The 24558-nt window shown below is 39.3% G+C and overlaps 1 protein-coding gene across 2 annotated transcripts in view; it reads right to left on the bottom strand.

The window, feature by feature from the left end:
- rgs7a (regulator of G protein signaling 7a) overlaps window positions 1-24558 on the bottom strand; it is a 49963-nt gene that overhangs the window by 21080 nt on the left and 4325 nt on the right. For both annotated transcript variants that reach the window (XM_005727390.2, XM_013909398.1), the window contains exon 3: window positions 3255-3351. In XM_005727390.2, the coding sequence (XP_005727447.1) occupies window positions 3255-3351 (97 nt within the window). The remainder of the gene's footprint in view (window positions 1-3254; window positions 3352-24558) is intronic.

Below are 24558 nucleotides of genomic sequence, written 5' to 3' on the forward strand. Positions count from 1 at the left end.
CAATCACAAGAATCAGAAAATCCACAGACATCCCTGTAAGGGACAAGGTCAAAAAACAGTAGTGAATTGCTTTGATCTTCTGGTCCTCAGGCATCAATGCATTAAAAACTCAAGCAGTAACTATAAAAACTACAGTCTGGAGTCTTCAGTGGAGACACTTGCAGGATATGGATAAAAGAATCAGGGGATACGGTGATAAATATGCCCCTGTTCAGCATTAAAACTGAACATACAAATGTTTTAGCTTCAATATTCAAAATGTTATTATCATATTATTTTTGTTGCCATATCATTGACAAAATAATATTATTTTGTTTTATTGACTTAGAAATAATTTAATCCTGTTTTTGTTTACATTTTACACATTGTGCTGGGGTGTGGTTTGTAGCTCATCTGCAGGAGAGCAGTGATGGCGATGCATCGAGAGCAGGCAGCGGTGCATCACCGTCGATTGGAACAGCTGTGGGACCAGTCTGGGCACCAGACAAAAGTGTTGCAGAGAGTTGCCTGAGCTGGTTCCTCACCAGCACCGGCCACAGTGACGTCCTTTCACAGCATGGGGGAGGGAGATGACCCACAGACCTTCGACAAGGTCTTTCAGGCCACAGCGGAGGCATGTTTCTGGCTAAAGGAGGAGTGGGTGATGAGGTTGCTCCAGGTGCTTTCTTGCAAAACCCCGGCAGCAGTTCTCAGCTTGACTGCAGCAGCGAGGAACAGCTTCAAAGATGTCTGCCAGGTGGTAGTCAACCACTGGGACTCCCACCTGGGAATTATAAGGACCAACCTTTCACCTATGCCATCGTTCATGTCTCGCACACTAAAAGAGCCATATGAATTACTGGACATTAAACCTGTTTGGACCAGCACCTACCACCCTCAGACTGACAGGCTGGTGGAGTGACTGAATAAGACTTAATAAGACTGAATAAGACCTGATTAAAGAAAACTGGCATGAATGTCCAAGCCCAGCTAAGATTCAATACGCTCTAGACCTAAGAGCTGAGCTATACACACTGGGGAGGTTATCACAAGAGAATATGCCCCAAGCCCAAGAAACCACTTCTCTGGTGAGCCTGGTTAAATACAGAGATGAGGATTGAGGGGCCAAATTCCACCATTCCTGCCTACCCGATTATGATAACCATTTCACACAGGCCCAGAGAGCAGATGTTGCTGCATTGCAACAGTGATTTGAAGATGTGTTCTCTCCCCTGCCCAGTCATACCCTTCTCACAGAGCACCATTTTGAAATGCACTCTGGCATGACGGTGCATTCACAGCCCTGCAGGTTACCTGCACATAAGAGGAAAATTGTTCAGGGGGAATTTTCTGAAATGGTATAACTGGGAGTAAGAGAAGACAGAGTGCGTGGAGTAGCCCCATAGTTCTTGTGGTGAAGAAAGGTGGTTCTATACAGTTCTCTGTTGATACCGCAAGGTGAATGAAGTGTTTGATACCTACCCAATCCCACAGGTTGCTCCTGGACCGGTTAGACAATGCTCATTTTTTTCCACAACACTGGATTTAACCAGGGGTACTGGCAGATTCCCTTGTCTGCAGAGTCCAAGGAAAAAAAACACCCTTCTCCACTCCATATGGTTTGTACCAATATGAGACACTTCTGCTCAATTTGTTCTGAGCCCCACCCACCTTCCAGTGCCTCATGGACCGGGTGCTGCTCCTACTTGGATGATGTCATCATCCACAGTGACACCTAGGCGGAGCATGTGCAGCGTGTGGCCACGGTACTGGAGTCCGTGAGGCAGGCAGGGTTCACGGCAAACCAGAAGGAGTGTATAGTTGGACAGAGGGAGGTACAGTATCTGGCGTACCATTTGGGAGGCGGGCAGGTGTGTCAACATACGGGTAAAACGACTCCTATCGCATCCTGCCTGCATCTCAAGACCAAAAAACAGGTGAGGCGGTTCTTGGGGCTGGTTTATCTACTTTACCACGCCCGGTTTTGTGTCCAGCTTCACAGACCTGACCAGCCCCTTGACTGATCTCACCCAAAAGGGTGTTCCAGATTTGGAGCAGTGCCAGGCAGCATTCTTGCAGGTAAAGAATTCTTGCTCTACACTCCTAACTTTTCCCTCCCTGGGCTGGGGGCAGCTTTGTCCCAGGAGATAAGGGGGGATTGACCGCCCTGTTCTATACATCAGCACGATTTGTCAGAACAGGAGGCCAGGTACAGTACAGTAGAAAAAGAGTGAGCTGTTGACTCTCTTCGCTATTACCTCCTGGACTGCCATTTCAGCCTCTGTTCGGATCACGCCCGGCTACAGTGGCTCCATCGCATGAAGGATGCCAACGTCTAGATCACCCGGTGGTATCTGGCTCTCCAGCCTTTTGTTCAAGGTGGTCCGTAGTCATGGCTGACTTCCTCTCTCACTTGCAAGGTGTGGTATCAGAGGAGGCTGACCAGAACAGCTGATGACCATTGTCTAATCATGCTTTCCCTATTTGAGTAGGACGCCAGGACCTGACGGGGGAGCTGTGTGTGGTTTGCAGAGCACAGGGACGCAGCTGGAAAGCTGCACAGAGATGTGGGATACACTGTAAATAAATACCTTACAACATGCAACACTGTGTGCGTGGGTCCTTTATCCTGTCACACACATTATCCCACATTTATTGAAAATCAGGTTGTATGCAATCATGCAGAGCAACAGAACTTGTCACCATATGTTGCAGTTCTGTTCCATTCCTGCAGATGTAACTGGTAAAGCTGCTTGCTAGCTGTGCTGTTTGCATATTTTATACAGAATTATGCAATTATATAGGCCAGATCTAAAATTAATCAATACAGCTGCATACTCTGTATGGAAGACTTGTCATGTGATGACTGCTAGTTCCTTTTTTCAAGCCCGAAATATCCATTGATATTTCAGGTGTTTCTTGCTTAAGTTAGCGATTTAAATTTATGTGCTTGTGTTCATTTATTTCTGCTAACTGTTAAAACATTTTTTAGATCTCTTCACATGTCACTGTTGGTTGTATGCACAAAACCTCTGAGACTTCTAGCAAAACCAAACAGTGCATTCAGATCACAAAAATAGCCAGTGTTAATGAAAACATTTTTAAGCAATAGTTATATTGCTTATCGCATCTTGCCTGCATCTCAAGACCAAAAAACAGGTGAGTCTGAGTCAATAAATGGAAAAGAAAAGAAGAGAAGAGGAGAGAAGAGAAGAGAAGAGAAGAGAAGAGAAGAGAAGAGAAGAGAAGAGAAGAGAAGAGAAGAGAAAACTCACCTGAAAAAACACTGGGAATCTTGGTTAGAAAACTTTTCACTGTTCTGATGGGGATGCCATTTTTCTCATCCTGCATGCGTGCTATTACCTCCTCCATCTGCACAAGACAGGGACAGTGGAAGAGAAGGGAGAGTGAGTACTTTCTGTGAACTTGTATAAGTAAGTGGAGGTTGTGTGTGTGTGCAAGAGAGAAAGAGGTACAACAGATACAAACATGTTTCTGTGTGGTTCAGCCACGTCTCCAGGGGACAGAGAGTAAGGCGAGAAAGTTAGTGACTAACCATCACAGCTGTCAGATTTCTGCCTCTCCTTTGACAAATCTCTCTGATGTGTGTCATTTGTCACATAAAAGCACCAGTAAGCTGCACTTATTGGATTCTGCAGTCTCTATTGAATTTTGGAGTTCTAGCAGTGAATTTTTATTATTATTATCCATTGCATTATATTTATATACTCAAACCACCACATACATGAACTGGGCAGAACAGAGACAAACATTAGAAATAGTATCAGTACTGTAAAATATATTGCATTGTCTTCGGCATTAACATTAAGTTAAAATGACAAAAACAGGTGTACAGCCACATACTGGCACACATGCAAACACACAAACATTTGCACACATGGCAAAGATGGATGCACTGGGAGTCGTCTCGAGGGCCTGGCAGGGCAACACAAGGCAGACATGTTTCCAAGAACACCCAGAAGGGAGCAAAGCAGAGCAGAGCATAGTGCTGACGCGTCACCACAATTGGATGCCAAGCTACCTCCCTAAACTCTTCCCTCAGTGTAAAAATATACACATGGAAAATATGTACGTAGAAATCAACACATTTTATTCGGTCCACCCACCACACAAACCTCAGTTGTAGTGATTCTATCAAGGTTTGTCCACTTTAACTCTACTATTTAATAATGGCATTATTTGTAAAATGTATGAATAGTGTGATTGCATTAAAAAGCTGCGACTTTTTTCAACCTCTCTCGACTACCATGACATGGATGACTGCAAACCTATATTGTAACTATATCGCAGTAATACTGCAAACAGGAAGATATGCAGCGTACATGACTTTTTTTTACCGATAACGTTTTAGATTTTAATTAAGAATTTTGCATTTTAATAAATGATGGACTTAATTTTTTATAAAAAGTTTATTTTATTAATCAAGCAGCAGACTTCCAAGCTGAACAGTCAAGCCAGAAGCACCAAAAACTGCTAATTTTCTAGTCGTTGAGCCAATAGTCATAGACTCCTGTTAAAATATCCAACTTTACAGGATCAAAATGCATGGTTCAGCATGGTAAAAAAATGCTTTCACATTTATAGGTCATGAAATTCATTAATCATTAAATTGCACCTCTTCACTATGTGTGTGCTCTATGTGTCTAATTTAGTGGATTATCTGATTAATATTATGGCTTGTTTTGTTGTACAGACTGTCCAAGATGTTTGTTTAGAATTAAACAATTAAACTAGAATTGAATTCTAGTATCATCTTAGCCCAGTAGTTAGCACTAACTGGCCAATAAGTGTGTCTTTGCAAAAGCACCCCTATTCAGTTTATGAATATGGTCCACTTCTGGCTCCAAAAAACAAAAAAACTGCATGGAGGCATCAAAAAAGCTAAAACGCTACTGTTAAATGCATGTTTTATACTGTTGTGATTCTTACCTTTGTCTTTTTTGCTTCTAACTTACCCGCCCACACAGGCACAGGTAGTGAAAACACCAGTTGTTTATGCATATCCTATGAGATGACGTTGTCCTTCTCAGTGGATATGAAGGAGTACCTTAAGTTAAATATATTTTGCTGCTATTGTCTTTTTCCCAAAAACTATGCGGCAAGTGAAAGCTCCAAAGTGCTATGTTTCGTACAGGTGTTTCACTGTAATTTTATTTTCAGTGGGTTTTTTTGTATTCAAGCAAATCTAACTTTGTGTTTGGTGTTTTGACATGACAATAACTGTGCGCTACACTGAAGGGTTGTGTTGTTCTTGCAGGTCTGACTTCATCGCTCATCTCCTTCAATTTAATTTCCTCTCCATCTTTTATATAACACACATACAGTATGACTTATCAGCTCAGCTCATGAGGGAAATTCAACACAATATGAATAAATACAACTGCATTTCATATAGATGTGGATTTTGTTTAGGTGAAAATGAATTTCTTGGCCATATCAGTGAGAAAGAAACTGTTTTGATTATGCACAAGCTATGTTAACGACTTTTTTGTTTGACAGTTCATGAGCCGGCTGTGAATGTATAATTATACGATAAAGACCCATGGCTAAAATTCTGAAGATGAAAATGATCAAAATTAGTGATTACAAGCGAACTGAGAATGACAGAGCACGTGAAAATATTAAAGAGCTGACAGATTAGTCTGGACCTAGACACCTAGAAATGGAAATAAAAATAAAAACCGGGTGAAATGCATATTTCTGTCTGTTTTGTTAATCTCTTGCTCCCACAGTACCATGTGAATTACCTGTAGCACTAAAATACAGTTCTAAAAACATCTTTAATCTCTCACACATTAACAAGATCTTAGCTTTAATATAAAAAAAAAGCTCTACCTAAACTGCTTCTAGCAATCCTCCTTGAATTTCTGTTGTTTGTTGTTGGATTTTAGTTATTCTCACATGTGAATAATATCTGGGACACCAGACGAGTTTGTATAAATAGCAATGTTACACCAATTGCATGCCGATCTTCTCCCCTAAAGGAGTCCACAGTCCAATACCCCACAATCTAATCTGAGATATAATATTTTATTTTAATGGTCAATGCTGCAATCAGTAACTTTCACTACTTGTATTCCTCTTTCATGACTACTGGTTATTTGGAAATTTAAGGATGTGAATGTCTAAATCAAAGACAGGTAAAGTAAACTGATAGAAATGGTGGAAGCTCTAGCTGACTAAGAAAAATTGGAGACTTTATTGAATTTATTTTTAACATTCAGACACTGGAGCAGTCACTACATCACTATTTGTGTAGTAATTACACAATAGTAACTATGTCAGTATTTCTGTCAAATCTAGGAGCTTGTGGCTGGACTATGAATGCAAACAAACTACGATGGAGTTACAATTTTCACAATTTTATCAATAAATTTATAAACAGTTAATTTTTTATTATGACACATATATTTCATGTAACTGCTATCTTGACCCCATTCGGTCATAAACTAATAGCGGACTGACTCCATGTTACATCGAGATGTCGCCGCCTTGATGCAACAAATTCGCTTTGAAGACAGCAACTGACTGCGAGTGGTTACAGACTTGCTCCCTGTCTCCAAAGCAACCATTTCAAAGGCAAGAAGATTGCAAGTATATTACACATAGTTGCAATAATTTTGGTCATGTCTAGTGGGACTGTAGAATAACAAAATGCTCAATGTCATTCTCTGTGCTTTTAAGTAGATTTTAAGTAGATTTGGTACAACGTTCAGACTTGATTTAGAAAATCTTTCTAAATTAATCCAAAATGCATTTAGTTCATCCCTTTGGAACAATTGTACCTGGCAACAGTGGCAACCTGTCTCAGTCTACCTTTCTCTAAAAGTTGGATGGTACTGTGAGCCACAGAGCAAACAAGGACAACAGCAACATTGATCAATACTTCACACACTCTCCCTCCTATCTCTGCAAACCGCCTACACATGGTAAAATGCCACCAGCGTGAATATTCAGGATCTAAAGCTCTTGGAGTCGGGATGCTCTCAGGCTTCATGTTGCGAGGAAGAGACGAAAGTCGTTTCCACAAGAGAGAAGGAGGGGGAGCAAGAGCCTCTCTATCTCTCTCTTTCTCTGTCCCCCACCCATCCACCCACCCAGAGCTGTCTGACTGTGTCTCTGCAGCCTCTTAACAGATAAGAGTGAGTGTTTTGGCTGCACAGTGTGAATCATTGAATAATGATGGCACAGGACTCAGTACGTATGAAGTGACTAACAAAGCTCCGGATATAAGCACATACTGAGCTTCAGCACAGGGCTTCAAGCACTTCAAAGACTATCACGGAGGGTACTCAGGGTGCAATCAGAATGTTTTGAAGCACCATTTTCAGCAAAAAACATTTCAAACTAGCTTTGTAAATCAATGCTGCCCTCTTAGATTTCTTTTAGCCTCTCTTAAATGCAGCAAGCGCACTTATGAGATGGGCTATTCCTAAGAATAGCAAGTAAATAAAAGAATCATTGATTAAAAAGGTTATATAGTAAGCACATCAGCAAGGTGTCCATTAAGCTATGTTATTGAATGTCTTAAGAAATGTTTAAAAAGCTGTTTTGCTGTCATGATGGGGAATGTTCACCGTTCATTTATAGAAACAGCAACAACAACAACAACTTTTACAACAAGGTTTATCAAGTGAACCTTGGAATTCTTACCTATATGTAACTGTAAAACAATTTGGTCTAGGTGTTTTGAACCGTTCTAGAGTTCAGTGACTGGATGCATTTTGGAGGGATGAGGTACCCCTGTGGGAATTAACAAACACGGCTTGAAAATTGCTGTCAGCAACTATCATGTTAACATTTGAAGCAAATTTTCCAAATATGAGTCACAGTTCACTCATTTTTGGATTATTGTACAACCTATAGGCTGCAAGAAGTGGTTTCACACTTTAACACATGATTGCTATTCATCTAGAGGTTGACCTAGATTTAAACCTCTGCACTCAATGAACTTATTTTTGAGACATTCTTAATGGGAACATTATTACCCATATAAACTTTACATTAAACAATAAAATTACTAGCTTCCTAGCTGTGCTGCTGAGAACATTAAAACCACTCCTATTCTTCTTTTTCTCCTCTTGGTCTTGCTGTCCCTGTTGTGATGGGTGACTCTTGCTGCACCAGATGCACGAGTTGAATAGTATTATCTTGACAGTGTTATCTGAGGACAAGGAACGATTCCTCTGAAGTACATCACTTTCACATCATGAGACGTTGCATTCGTACACACTGCACAGGCATTCTCATCATTACATGTCACACAGCGCACACAACAATTATCAATCATATTGCAAGACCGTATGCTCACAGAGAATTCAGAGATATGCACAACAGACATTATTAAAGCTTATGAACACAGAAGTTGGGGATTATTTTATTTTAAGCGCAGCATCAAAACAGGTGGATTACCCAGTCAGAGTCTGGCTGCCTAAGGCAGCAGGAGAGCAGACTGAAATGAACCTGTGGCTATATAGCATGACAGGTCTACTAGATAAAACAATCTCTGCAGTTGGTTGATCTCATTTCCTTCTGAACTGAAGTCCTTGGATCCATGAATGAGGCAGAACCTGTGGTGGAGGCTCAGAGATAACAGTTCTATTTTTTCCCTCCACAAGCAGCAGTAGTTTACAAAAACTCCAACATGTAACAATACAGTAGGTCCAAGGTCAAAAGGCATTATCTTAATGATTTTATCACTTGGAACCAAAATGCTCACGTTCACATTTTCTTTCCTTTTATTTATTTATTTGGATTTTTTTTTTAAATAAGCTCAGTATTTCACAAAGAAAAACCTCTCAAAGTTGTCAATAGAAACGGATCAACTCTCCTGGACAGGTTGATGCATTTATACACCGAATGAATGTACAAATCCCATGTGGAGGATAAGAACATGCAGGCAGTGTGCTGTAAACAGTTTCTCAAAGACAAGTGAAACTTTTTTAAGATTACAAAAAATAGCAATGGGAAGCATCAACTGACAAGGACAAAACATTGTTGTGGTTCAATGCAAACAAAGTTAGTAAAAAGCTTTACACTGCAGCAGCAGCAGCACACCATTTGAGCATTCAAAAAAAAAAAAAAGACCCAGCAGATAGGTGAGGAAAGTTATTGAGCTGGTGCTGCCAAGGTTGTTGAATAGATGCAATGAATCTTAAGTTTCTCTGAGGTTACCATATGAGTTACCACAGCAACACAGTCTGGGACCGCTATCACAAAGACAACTTTGGCACACTGCCACCACTCATTCAGAGAGAAAGAAAGACGGAGGATGGGGAAAGAGTGCATGTGGTGGACAAAGGCGAATGCACTTTGCATGAAACATTGCAGTTATGTCTTTGTTGTTATTTGTAATTCCACAGCTTTTTTGGCGGTATGGTAAATTGTTGTTTCATTATTGCTTACAAAACTGTTAACGTCATTATAAACTTATATACAACGTCCTCAGTTATTCATTCAAGGTAAATGTTTGCCCGCTTACCAGCAGAGCTGATGAGTAATATGGTGGCAACCACTGAGTTTTTGTATTTATTTAATTTTTTGACCAACAAAACAAAACAGTTTATACTGCCTTAAAATAGAGAAAGCAAAAAATCGTCATTGTGGTTTACTCATCACTGTGTTATGAACATGTACAATAAAAGCACCGCAAAGGACTGCCTAAAATGCAATACAACAGCCATTGCATTGATACCCACTATTCACTCATATTAATGTGTGGACAGTTCAGTAAAAGCATGATCAATAAAACATGTCCAAAATAATAGATTTTATTTATTCGGTGCACATAGGCAATTTAACATTTTTGTATTTATTAAAGCAGAAAGGCTCGGGAATTGTCTCGCTAATATGCAGAATTCAATATTTGTTTACTAGCATTGCAGTGTTACTACACATCATCAATGAATAATTTTGCTTAAGAAAAGAGACCACAGAAATGATTGATATTTTTTTCGCTAACTGTCTAAATGGAGTAATTATTCTCGCACTATGTGCCACCCACAGAGAAAAAGATCACATCGATCATCAAACACTTAGGGTTATAAAGTGGAAAAGCCCTAATATGTAATCCAAGAAAAACAGGGAGACACCCCAACAAAGCTAAATTCTCTGCACTGGTAACAGATGGTCATGTTGGGTTTGCTTTGCTCACTCTAATCTTGCATAAAGCAGCCTGATTTGAATTTCATTCAGTTTTAAATATTTTCTCAGCCCTTGTCTTAGGTTTCTTTCTAATGCCTACTTTACATTTTTATTTTCCCTTGCCTATCTTTCTTTATTCAGTCATCCCTTCAATTTTCATAGGCGTGTTGATGGGAGATTTCACATGGAGCATGAACAACAGTCTGTTTCACAGCAGGCCAAGATCACATAGCATGAGGAACAGATGCCCAGGTGAGAACACTGCCTGGGGTGAAGGCAATTAATCCGAGCTGAAGGTAAATTTCTGTTCTCTGTAAGGCAGATTCTGCAAATCACTGATTAGTCATTTAACAACATCTGGAGTTTGGTGCTTGATAAGCTTTGCTTTCGGTTGTATTCATCAATACAGCTCTGTCTCTGTGTACACAATCAGGCTCCATTGAGCCATCAGTCATATGTGAGCATCTGTTTCCTCAAATGTCCCTTCACTCCTTCCCACTTTCGAATGTTCTCTAGCGCTGAACATTTGTTTCCTCTGCCTTCTTTATTCTTCGCTGTGTATTATCGGCAATAAAATCAGCAGAACACACAATGCAGAGAAGTGGAGGATGCCAAGCTCAGAGCAAAATGCATTGCCATTTGCTGTTGCAGTGTTTATGAAATGAAATGAGAATTATTCCTGCTCGGTTTCTGTTGTCACTTCTAATATTAATGTGTATCAAAATGTGCCATTTGGTGGTGTACAGCTTTGTCCATTTTTTTCCATTATGAGAACCGTGATAAGAAAAACCTCGGGCCATTGTGAAAGCTCGTCTTTACAGCGGCAGTATTATCATGAGCAAACCCTGGTCGACAGTGACGCACAGACAGCTTTCTTAAAACATACTTTGATTTGTTTGGGTGTTTACAAATGGTTGTTGTACACAAAGATTTCACCTGAGTATTGAAATGCTCCTTGGGGTGCGACAGGGAGCCTTTTAACGGCTTGATCTGATTTAGTTTGATTTGCTAATGGATGAAAGTGAGACTGTTGTTTGCAAGCAAACAAGCAGATCTTTGATTCCCTATGTGGTGTTATCGACTTAAGGCTACCTGAGTGGCGTGCTGTGATGGCTTCTGTGTGCTTAAATATAGTACCTTTTCTGTTCAGAGCGCTAGTAGTAAGCCAAATTTTGTTTAAAAAGATAACACTGTGAATAATTCATTATGACTCAGTGGATTGAACTAAATCAAATCACTTGAATTCTGCATTGTGCCATGCTTAAATGTGCCCTGCAGAGTGATCTTGAGTGCAGAGTGAAAGCAAAATGTGTGCATGTGTTTGGGTACTTATAGTTTAATAAGCGTGTTGAACTCTGCAGGTCCATATTTACTATATAGGTTGTTTGTTTGTTTTTTAACTATTGTTTACAAGGTTACTAGCTAGCTGCCTTCCTCTTCTGTGTCTTGCAGGTGCATTGTCGTATGCAAGCATGTTACCACCACCTGCACATCAGCATAACCATGTGAAACCACAGGCAGGACATCCCTGTTCGCAGAAACACATTTGAATATGCAGTAACAGAAAAGGTCAAAACTAAAGAAACTTTACCGCACAGTCAACTTTTCTAATGTTTCTCTCTAATGTTATATTTGCATATCAATTAAAAACAACTGTGAAGAATTTCATTTGCACTGATAATGTTGCTTTGGGTAATGAAAAGTGAAAAAAGAAAAGCCAACTGTATAAAATAAATGAAAAATGAAAGCTAGGATAAAATGTATTTTCTGATTTTCTTTTTTTTTTTCCTCACAACTACCCAAGTGGTGAATTATGCCATGAAGTGGGAGTGAATTGAATTGTCAATTACAGAAGTTTACAGATAATGGGTGACACAGACACCCACTATGCGACACAGGGGGGCGAGCAAAGGGAGGGGGGCGTTCTGGCACGATCCAGCCATTTGACATGCATCAGACAGTGCATAAATCCTGCTTTAATCGATTCAAGGAGTGACTGCAAGTCCACTTTGTATGATTCATTTCATGTCCTAAATGACAAACAGCTTCTCACCAAACCTTCGAGTTTGTTTTAAAATAGCTTAAATCACTTTTTTCTTGACAAGACTGGAAAACGTGCAAAAAGAAAATAGCATGTTTTAGGACCACTTTAGTGTGACACCCACAACTTAAGCAATCAAGCCATTATTATTTATATGTCTTGCCATCATGATGACATCTACACACAATGGTTAACATGTGAGGGGTGTACTACAAATCAATTTTAATATAGCCTTTTTCTTATAGTTGGCTTCCAAAACTCCAATAAAAGGTGCTTTTGAGGTGTCATTTCATTCTTTTTACTCACAAAATGAACAAGTGTTGCTTACATCATGTATCCCTTTGCTTATCCACCTTGGGTGGCAGGTGGCTGGAGCACATCTCAGCATTAGATGACAGGTAGGGGTACTCCCAGGACAGGCTGCCAGTCCAAAGTCAGGCTCACATACAGAGACAAACAAACACTCATGCTGACATCCACACCTACAGCTAATTTAGAATCACCAATTAACCTAACACGTCTTTGAAGTGTGGGAGGAAACTGGAGCAACTGGAGAGAACTCATGCAGGCACAGGAAGAAAATGCCACCGCCAAGAACCCACGTCCCAAAGCACTCGACCCAAGGGAAACACTGTAGGATACTCAGAAACCAACTTCAGTAGATATTCCCAGGTTTAAATAACATCACAGTAAGTGGTGCTTTCCTCTAATCAGGTGTAGGAGGTCTTTGAGTGAAAGAGAGAATTGCAAATACGCTGTAACCTTTTTGTCATTTGTCAAGCTAATCTATCCATGGCCACACTGAGCAAAGTAAAAGTGTGGATAATTTTAAAAAGTAATAATATGCATAATTTTGGAGGGTTAAGAAATTTGGTCTACCTGTTAAAGTTGCCATTCAATGAAACTAAAGTAGCACAGGCATTTTGTTTAATAAAAGCATGACCATTTGCAGTACACTGTCTATATCATCAAATCTATTTAATGTACTACTTCTTCACTCTTTCCTTCCTTACTGGAAGTGTAAAACTCATAGCCAAAGCATTCCTATACAGCAACAGAAGCACCCGTTTCTGTTTTGTCATCTGGTTTGATGGACAGATGGTATTATCAAGATTTAAATTTGAATGCTTTCCAGATGGTTGCCAGCTGACACTTGCATTCATAATTCCCTTCTGCAAAGTATTTTCATTTACTTCTACAGTGTTTACAAGTCATGGCCTCTTTCCTTCCCAAAAACTGTCTCTTGCATATGGCTATAGAAAGATCTTTAGTATTTTCCTTGACTCCTCAACATCTCCCTCCCGAAGCGACGACCATCTACTAGAGAGAAAGAGATGCACATTGAATGAGGGATAAGAGACAAGCAGCCAGTGATGCCTTTCTTCCTTTGACATTGCTACACTTAATGCAGTCCTTTGTCCGCCAGCAGGGTTTCTGCCATCTCATGCTTTAAGTAAACAGAGCACATTTTTAGAATAATGTAAAATTCCAGAAAGACCACAATACATACTTAGGTTTCAGGGCACACTAAAGTTCCATGTCATGACTTTTTCACAATGAAATATAAATTTTTAATTTTACCATTGCTGTGACTGATGCTTGAAGGATGTGACTGTTGTTGATTTTAAGGTTGTTAGCTTAAAATCAAATAATTCAGAAGTTATTACAGTATCTAAGCATAAAACCATACAAGGAACTTTACCAATATTTCTAATGATGTGTTATTATTATAACTGTCTCTACTTATCTGTCACAGTTAAATAAACATATTTATATTAAAGGAGTTCAAATCAGTATAAACATCAGACGATTATCAGCTGTGCAGCTCAGTGTTTTAGCATTACTACCTGCAAATTTGTTGTTTTTGGCTAATATCCTTCATGTAGACATCAGTATACTTCTAAACTGAGAAAGTTGGGAAGTTATGCTACAGTACCTTCACTAATTGTCCGTTAAAATAACATTTAATGCAATAAAAAGCTACAAAGTGATTCCCTGTATCTTGTTTTTTTGCTGTAGTAGTGAATAAAGTTACACTGGCAGCCACCGTAGTAATTATAGCAGCATGCTAATTTTAGCATTAGTGGTAGTATTGATTTTGTTGTAGGCTGGCGTAACATCTCGGTCAGTTAGTGGCGACCTTACTATAAAACAGCTTGCACTTTTATTTGCTCATAAGCGACAAACTTAAGCTTCAGCATTTTTCCAGTAGAACTGACCCCAGGGTTACACACCAGCGCAGTATTACTTCAGTTTTTACTCTAGTTAATGTTTTCCTTAATCTCATCACTGTTATGCGTTGCTTTTGAGTTATTAGCTCAACCGTCTTCACTTTTCTGTACTATTCAGTTTACTCAGTTTTCTTTCTGTTTGTCTCTGAATCTACTACAACACGGTGTTCCTGGATGGTGGTGGGATAGTGTTCCGGGGCAAGGCCTCGCTCTCTCTCTAACTCACACTCTTACTGTCTCTCTCTCACTCTCATCTTCTTAGTGGGCGGGCAGTGGGCGCGATGACTAAGCCAAGGTTAGGCATGTGCTAGAACATAATCCACTGAAACCCAATATCCCTCCTGCCCACCTACCATGATTTCATCACTTAAACAGCAACTGTGTGCTATCATAAATTAGCAGATAAATGAAGAAGAAAGCTGCATTACTTTCAGATGGACTGTGCAAAAGTTTTCCAAGACTAAAGCATTACTGATCAGCCTAACACAATTACATATACAAAGCTATGTTTTGGCAAAATAATAACAATAGCTTTTAAATTGGTTTACAATAGGTTTTACTAGACGTTGCTGTGATTCCAGCACTTCTTTGTGGTAAAAAAATTAGCAATTCTTGGCAATAAGAAAATTCATACTTAGGTGCATTTAATAATCTTGCTTTTAATTTTGACGATTAAACAGGACAGTCTGGCCATGAGAATTTGGTAGTGTTAAATGAAATCACCCCTTCTTCATCAAGGAAAGCCATTAACAGGGTCCACTTATGGAGTCTGAGCTCCAGGGATCATGTTTAGACTAAACAGAAGGACAAGGGGAAAAAAAGAGGAAAGGGATGAGAGAAAAACAGAGAAGGGGAAGCAGGAAGGGAGGCTGGGTATGGAAACAGAACTGCGCTGGGAATAGAAAAGAAGGGAGGATGCTTTCTATTTTTAGGTCTAGATAACATGAGAGAGAAGAGGCATCACCCCCTCTCCCTCTATCCCCTCATTTCCCACATTCCTCCTTGGCACGTGCAACAGACACTCAGGACGGCTCTATGTGCCTCGAATACCAATAAGAGAGAAGCAGCTGGATACTGGCAGGCTGACATTCTTCTGCCTTCTCCTGTCTGCAGAACAGAGACAAGACAAGGGCTGGGTGTCTGACAGGACACACACATCCACACTTCAGAGGACACATCAGTCAGGATAGGCAATAAACCAATAAGGGCAGACTGTTTGACGCAAGCAACACTTGAACTATTAAGCAATGAAGATTGTAGATGATAGGCTTTGTTGAGGATTTCAAACTATCATCAGGTACAAACCATTAGTGTGGACAGGCAGAAAGAGATATGCTGTGGAACCTAAACAAATCCAAAGAAATCAAAGAATCAAAATGAGGTAACATTAAAACTTTACCACTGCCAGGTAATGTATGAGAATTGGCGTTGATGTAGTGAGGTTTTCAGATAAGTGCACGAAAAGGGATGCTGCAAACAAGAACACAGAAAAAAATGCCTCAGTTGATACATTCATGCAGGACAGCTGCCTTAATGCCAAACCTTGTCATCCACACCCTGACATATCCTCTCACTTGTTCCAATACCAGCTTATTCATGTACACACTAGGCTCCAGTGGCACAGGCTAAGGCAAGCTAAACATCAACAAATCAAGTCAGTCCAGTGCAAGGAACAGTTCCCTTGATATCCAAATGCCTTGTTAAATCTGACCTGGTCTTTTTTCCTTCCGCTTAAAGTTATAATAAAAAAATTCTCTTTTGTCCAGCACAGACATTGTTATGTCAATATGTAAACACTGATTCACAGACTGTGTGAAAAAGAGAAAATATGATATACGCTGTGTTCTGTTATCAGTAAAGGAGAAAGGATGCTGTTATTGCTGCTTTTATCAAGAAAAAGTAGCAATAACAGCATGCAATAGATCTTTTTAAAATACATGCGACCGCCAGTGCTACCTATCAGCCTCCTAGTAATCACACCTATGGTACCAGTGAAAAAGTCCTACATCGTCTTGTTTTCATTTATCACATTCACAAGATTTTCAGAAAACGTAACCTCTGACCTCTGACCTTAACATCAAGGTCACTGAGATTCAAATTCATTCACGATTTTAGTAAATTGAAAATCCTAGATGACGTCCTTCTTGAGTTATCACATTCACAAGATTTTTAGAAAATGCGACCTCTGACCTTGAGATTAAGGTCACTGGGATTCAAACGAGTTAGAGATTTTTAGTAGCTGTTCTTATGGTATCAATTTCAAACTCTTCCATTGCCTTATTCACGGCTTGTCATCAACATGTACATGATAACGTGGTCCAATGTGTAGCGTGTGTGAAGGAGAGCGAGAGAACGCCTGAGATAAAGGCCAGTCCAAATCATTAATTGAATCAAGCAATCTGACTGGTTATTAGCTGTGACATAATAACCATACACATCTAAATCGAATTCCTTTACAACCGTGGTCTCAAGTGGGGACCTGAAAGGAGCTGGAGCTAATATTCTAGAGGTTTGCAAAATATATTGCCATTAGTCAATGCATATGTACAAAATAAGCATAATGCATCTATTATTACTTTCAAGTTATTAGTTGGTGAACAGAAATCCGTGTTATTGTGAGACGTCAATTTGTTATGAAATCACTCACGTCTGTTGGGGGCAAATAACAGTTCTGCATCATAAGATTATGACAGGGCTTTGGTGAATAGTTATTGTTGCTAAGTGTAAATGATCTTCACTTATATTGACTTAACTGCTTTTGTGTAGCTAGTAAATTGTTTGCTTAACATGTAAATTAGTTTGTTACCACATGGTGCATATAAAATTACACCTAAAGACTGAAAGATGACATGCAGAGATACATAAAATAAAGGCTGACACACATAAAAAAGCTGAATGAAAAACACTAAATGCACTGTCTTCTTTTAAAGAAAAATCAAATAAGCTACCAAATTACATGGCAATCGCCTTGCTCCATGTGCAGGCAGTCAGCAGGATCTATTTCTTTATAAAAACACTGATTTCTGAACATATGTTAAAAAGAAAAACAGCGTAAATTGAGCTGAATTGCTGTTATATTTAGGTGCATTGTATGGCCCTTAGCTGCCATGAACTTTACAATTACATAACTGCATGGACAGATTTTCAGCTAAATGTAATCCAGTAAAACACAAGTTATAATATTTACTACAGAAATGTAGCAGAGTTTTAACTATAAGTGGCAGAAAATAAAAGTATGCTAGTCATGCTCTTGAAAAAAATGTACTCAGTTGCGTCTATTGTCCCCCTTTTATTCATGTACTCACAAAAGGAAAGGATTTTGGTGAAAAATGCAGCTGATACACAAACAACACTGCAGGCTTTCATGGACTGTGCAGGACTCTAAAAGTGTATGAATGTTTTGCCCGTACACGTGGACTGGCAAAGGCACCGAAAAGCAAACATACACACACATACAAACTAATGTCCTGTCACTTTGCGCTGGACACATTGTTGAAGTGCTCGAGATAATAGCATTTGACAGACTGCTGGTGTGGTTGTCATGGGGATCTGATCTGAACAGCCACTAGCTACCACAGCAGAAACAAAACAGAGGGCAGGAGAAAGCACATCAATTCCCAGAGCATTGTCCAGGAACGTCATCTCAATTAGCAGATGAGACACTGTTAGGGGTCAGTGTCTAAGAATCAAATTATTAAAATGATGATGATCCAGATAGGAATGCCTAATGGAAGAAATTGGGTGTTGGTTAGTAAGTTAGTTGGTAATATAATGTGTAGAAAGAACAAAGTTTAGCATTGCTTTAGAAGCGGTGTGAACCTGTGCTTTAACCCAGATGCTATCAGCACACTAGCAGACACTATTTGACAACTAAACACAGGTAGATCAGTGAGGGTAAACCTGAATTTAATGAAAACATCATTATTTTTTGCTCAAAATTTAATGTCATCCATTAAATAGTTATTAAGAAATTTCACTAAGTATGTGGTAGACCTTCAGACCACTACTGACAACCAGAAATTCATTCTGCTTGGCTAAAATAGCTCAAATAAAAGGTAAATCGAAATGTGCACATTCATATGCATTTCAATCGGCAGCACTCTTAGAATTTCTTAGATTATTATTGTTTACATTACTGTTATTAGAAAATATGCTGTTATTACAAAACTAATAGGGGCAATTTTCTTGCATGTAGATTGTAATTTGCCGCCTAATATTTTGTAGCTGGATAATTACTTGAAGTGCATCTACAATTTGATAAAATATGTATGGCCAGTAGGCTAAGTTTATTAAACCTCACATATAACTACATAATGCTAGGAAAGCTGAGGACTGAGCAAAGTATTGGTGTGTCACATGATGGCAGTTGTGATATGTTGGCTATAAGGTAAAAGTTTAAAATACACAACACAGATGGAAATCATTAGTTGGTTACTTTTTACAGAAATGTAAAAAAAAAAACCCAAAAAACATCAGCAGCTTGAGTCAAGATGGCGCCGGAGCTTTGTAGACTAGGCTGTGCTGTGGATAACTGTGCCTGCTAAGCTGAACTAATGATGTGACGCTGGAAGCATCACGAGGTTGCAGGTGGAAGCTTCTCAGCGTGCAAACACCTGCGAGCTTAGGGAGCGTGTGTGTGTCTGATGAGCTCAGATCTGCGCAGCTTTAAACTAAGGTGTGTTTCTGTCTGTTAGGCGAATTAAAATGTATGTCTCAAATATATGACTATGTACCCTTTGGAACAATTGCTGCTTGACTTTTATTATTGGATTTGCGCACTGGCACTCAGTCATAGCAAGCTAATCACTGAGACATGACCGCTTCTGGGAGAACGACTCCTTATTGTTTAGAGGGGCACCAAGCTGCAGGGGGACAATCAGACCGGCACTCTCAGTTACAGTTCCAGTCAATTTGGATGAAAATGCCACATCCAATGGTTGTTTGTTTAGAGAGAGTTCCCAATAAAGCTATGAGTCACGAGTGAATCACTTCACACAGGAGGAGCGATGACTGTGCTCCACCAGGGTCTAAATACATTTCTCTCTTTTTCTCTTTGTGAGGATAAAAGCTGACTGGATTGGCTTGGGCTCTGACTAGGGTTCAGATGACTTCAAAGAGAGGCGAGGGATGTAAGAGAAGGGGACAGAGAGGCAGAGGTGGAGGGATGTTTTACGTGCGGTGCCGTTGGTGGACAAGGGGTGAGAGTGCACATGTGTGTCAGGGACCGTATGAGAAAGACAAAGATAGAAACTTAGTTTGAAATGGTGGAGTATATGAGAAACATCAAAGACCTGAATCTGAACAAAAGAGGGCATGAGAGTGGGAGGGGAGACAGAAGGGGGAGATGGGAATGAAAGAAACAGAAATGAGAGGGCAAAGTGTGAACACCAGAGCCAGAGACAGTGATGGAAACTGGGATTAAAAAAAGTTGGGACTGAGAGAAATGTTTTCACAAGTTTACACAGACAGAGAAGACAGAGAAAGTGCAAGAATATTTTTGAAGACCGCCTTCACTTTGACTTCAAGCTGCCAAAATACACAGTAGAGAAGTAAGGTAATACAGAAAATATGTTCTTGTTTCTGTTTACTTTTTAACTCTCTTGATGAGCAAATATGATTTTTGCTTTGGCAATGATTTGAGGCTGCTATGAAGTATATACTGTTTGAAAATAGCATTCCTCACATGATTTTATTCTGTTTCTGCTGAATACTTTAGTGGGTGATTTGGGACACAATGACATTTACAAAAAAAGCAGCTAAGAGTAATTAGTTAATGGTGTTCCGGTTCAAGTATCACATAATAAATATGATGTCCAGAAAAATGATAAAGTCCCAAAACTATATCCAAACCACAAAAAATAAACTAGCATATTATAAAACAACTACTCTGTGTTATCTGTCGTTTAAAACAACAGGAAATAAAGAAAATGCAGTAGCCCTGCCCTTAATCGGTTGATAATGAATCATCAAGTATTGTACACTAAATGCATCTCACAGTTAAGAGATTTTAGAGCAAAATATATAACCAGCTTTTATACATCAGAGATGCAATCTGGGAATTTATACATAGTAGACGGTGAGTGGGAAGGAGTGAGCCTTCAGCAGAAACAACCGGTGAGTGCGTTAGAAGTAGAGACTGCATGGAAACCGTTTACAGATGGTGTTTGTAGCTATGGAGGGTCGAGAGAGGAGGGGCACAAATACAAACAAGAAGAAAGGACGGACATGCAGAGGTTTCAGATGGACAGACAGACACACTGTGACTGTAGCGAAATCAAAGAATTCAGATGTCAGCTTCATTGTTATGTCCTACATTTTAGCCTTCTGTTTTTATTTTCTCTCTGGCCCCATTAAACCCATCACACCAGAGATGGCAGTGAATTCATTTACAACTCTGGGGCACTCCTGTAATCTGTATCTAAATGTTGAGCTGGAATTAAATGACGAGACAGAAGCACTGCCTGAGTCAACCGCTATCTTAATGCCCAGGCTTCCTTGGACCATTATATAACCCTAACAGACAGGCCTAAAGACTCCAGCTGTGGCAGACGTATACAGAGAGGACCGCTTAGAGCAAGATGGGCCTAGGTTTCTGCTCACTGATCTTTGCAGTGCTTTAAAAACCATCACCTCGCATCAAATTAAATGTTAGGTAGCAAATACAGCTTTGTGATTGCAATAATATCTTTTTTAATTTATATGTGATAGCTATTCATGCTGACTAGCAGCCTTTCTCTACAGTGCCAAAAACTCTGATTTGGACGGTTTAAGGTTGTAAGAAATATAGACCTTTGATATTGGACACCCAGGAACATTCTGTGCCCTCAGCCAGGTCACCTACACCAAAAGCAAAAGTTTCTTTGTTGCCAAAGTAAAATGAGAAGATTGATTTTCTGGAAAAGATTGGCTTTCTTTAGCTGAGATTGTAAAGATTGTAAAAATCTAACATCCTCACTCTAAATCCTCCCAGAAAAGTGAGTTTGTGCATTTCACACAGTGTACCCAGTCTCATTTTTTATTACTGACATTTTTTTGCCTTTAGTGTTTTGTTTATTAGAACAGGCAAGTACAAAGCTTAAACCCAGTATTACTTTATATTGCAAAGCAATTTCATGATTTCAAAAAAGCCTTAGTTTGTAGCTTTGACTAAAACAAAGTACGTCATTCAAGAGGCATCACACGCTACTTTTTAACTCTAAATGATATGACATTGATACAATTCATAAATATCATCATTTCATGCTTTGAAATGACTTGTTATGAGCCTCACAAAGCCACTGCTGACACAGAGTCAAATATTTCATTACATTTACATTAAGTATTTACATGAAAACAAATCTCCATGTCCACTAATCACAATTAGGCACCCTACCAGCCTAAAAAATTAAACTCTTCATTAGTTTACATTGCTTATTTTTCAATTTTGCCACAATGGTGTGAATTTGTGCTATCGACCAGCTATGGAAGCACCACTGAACTTAAATCTTTCCCTCTAGAGCCTCGTATAATTTGGCTCAGCAATGGTTCCAAATGGTTCGATGGTCCTTCAGCTCATTTGGCTTCTCTCTTACACTTACATTGCCTCTGAGCTCTGGTTGTGGGCAATACTGGGGCTGGAGCCAACAGCTTGAACTCACAAGGCTTGGGACCATCATGGTCTCTACCAGATTAATGTCTGCTTCAGGGGATTCTGGAGGGTGGGAAAGTCCACCACCTTGAGAGTCCTCTGTTGTAGAGGTGCCTATGTGATTCTGTGTCACTCTCTGTTCGAGGATGTTATCAAACAGCTTCTGCCTCACAAATCCATCCATCCTTCCTCAGTTCTTTCCTATTCCTCTTTGCCATTTATCCTTTTCAAGCCTTTTCAGGATTTTTTCAATATTATCAACATGATTATATGGACCAGTTTAATAACTAAAAATGTTGACCAGTTGCAAAGAACTTTTATGAGAACTCGTATGGCATAAGAGACAAAATACAAGCCGTGATATTGCCACCAATATGGATATATATCCTCTGTGCGTCTTTGTGATTATTTATGACACGTCTCCTTAACAAACAAAAGTTTGCTTAGGGAGAATGAACTATTCACATAATCCAGCAGTTACTTCTGGTGTTTGTTGGATGTACAGTAGGAGGTTTCACCATCCACAGCATGGCTTTGTGGATTAGCTTCCGGTTGGACAATAAGATAATAAAACTACTCTACCACCAACTGTAGCAACTGCGAGCACCTGTAATTACCTTTTATTTACACACTTCAGCAAATACAGGAGAATTGATTAGTTTGACATACAAAGCCATAAATGTCATTTCTCCCCCCTAAAGTGGGGGCCAAACACCCACACGTTTCCTCAACAATTTTTGGAAAAAAGAACATGTGTTTTCAAACACAGGAAGAGAAATTGCCTGGTTGGCAAGCTGACATACGAAGAGCCCTACTTCACACACAAAGATTTCTCTCTGATCTGGCAATTATAGATCATCCCACCTCACCCCCACCCCCCCTTCGCTCGTTCCCCGGTCTTAGTGATCTTTTGATTGCAGCCTGAGAGAGACAGGCAGTATAAGAACCCTTCAATCTAGCTCTTAAGTGAGAAAATGCTGAAAATGTATTCAGTTCCCTCTGCTTTATGACTCATGAACAATGTAGGATGGTTGGGAAATTGTATTGATAACAGGGCATGCTGATATAGGGCAGGTTTAACACATGCAGCTTAGAATGAAATTGAAAAATGCGTTCCAGGCAGGAAATGAATTTTCAGCCATCTAAACCAAATTTTAATATGTATGCCTTTGTTTGTTACCTGGCACTCTGGGTTATAATTTTGAAGAAATCAGATAGACCTGATAAAACACACCTATTGTTGAAAAAAAAAATCTAAATGTGTTTTACATGTAGTATTTGAAATGATCCAAAGCATCATGCATACTCATCAGTCACTTTGTTGGATATTATGCTCCTGATTTTGTTCCTGTTCGACACATCTGAGACACCAGTAACATAAAAACAGTGGCCAACACCTCGAGAGGGTTAATAATGGACGCAGTTCTGCATCATGTAACACTGCTCTATTACTATTGTGGTGCTGTGATGCAGAACAGAAGGATTGTCTTGTTCTTGCAAAATGATCTCTCGTATACAAGCACTTAATCAATTGACAAATCGATAGCACGCACTAATATCTTTGCCCTATTTGTCATTTCTGTTTGTTCTTTACTTCACCACCGAGGCTCACTAAGTGCAGTGCGGCATCAACGCGCTATCGCAAAGTGTAAATGACAGAAATCTCTGAAGCATAAAACAGTGAGAAAGTGCATAAATACACTTGTAAAGAAATATTCACAATAATTTTTGATGTAACTATTATTTGACAAGAAAAGCAATTTTATCATCTGTTATAGGCTAACGCTATTTTGGAAGTGGTCTAAAACAGAAAAGCACAGTTTGGTATTTGCTACATAAATGTTGATCAAAAATATAACCGTGACACATCATGTAGTATTTGGTTATGTGATATGAAACCAGTGGTATGACTCTGTTGTGTGATGATCTGAACTATACAAAAAAAACAGAACGCAGATAAGCATCCAACGGATGTTCTTGGAGCCCAATATAAAAGTCCTTTTACTGTGTTGCAGTAACCTTGCAATAACCACCACGTTTTACTAAATGCTAATTACTTTTTAAGTGACACAGTCTTAACATAGGCAGAGACACAGGCAGCAGAGTATAAAATTTATCGGCTAAAGGTTAAAAAAAAGTGAGAGCTGCATGTGCTTAATGTTAGAAAAAAGACAGAAAAATACAGTAGAGACTTGGCGGCTCTGCACAGCAATAGAAGCCAAACTGGCTGCTGGAAGAACAATTACTGGATACCCATCGGCAGCTTAGATGTAAATAAGAGTGAGCTGGTGCCTCAGCTGTCAGATACAGCACAACAGAGACAAGATCAGGCTTCAGTATACTGCAAAACTTATGTAATATTAACCATTTATTTCATTTCACCCTCAGTTTAAATTACGAATGACTCATCATTCATTCATTATAGATAGATAGATAGATAGATAGATAGATAGATAGATAGATAGATAGATAGATAGATAGATAGATAGATAGATAGATAGATAGATAGATAGATA

Source organism: Pundamilia nyererei, unplaced genomic scaffold, assembly GCF_000239375.1.
Source record: "Pundamilia nyererei isolate P.nyererei 1_Seehausen unplaced genomic scaffold, PunNye1.0 scaffold00024, whole genome shotgun sequence".
In the NCBI taxonomy this organism is placed as follows: Eukaryota; Metazoa; Chordata; class Actinopteri; order Cichliformes; family Cichlidae; genus Pundamilia; species Pundamilia nyererei.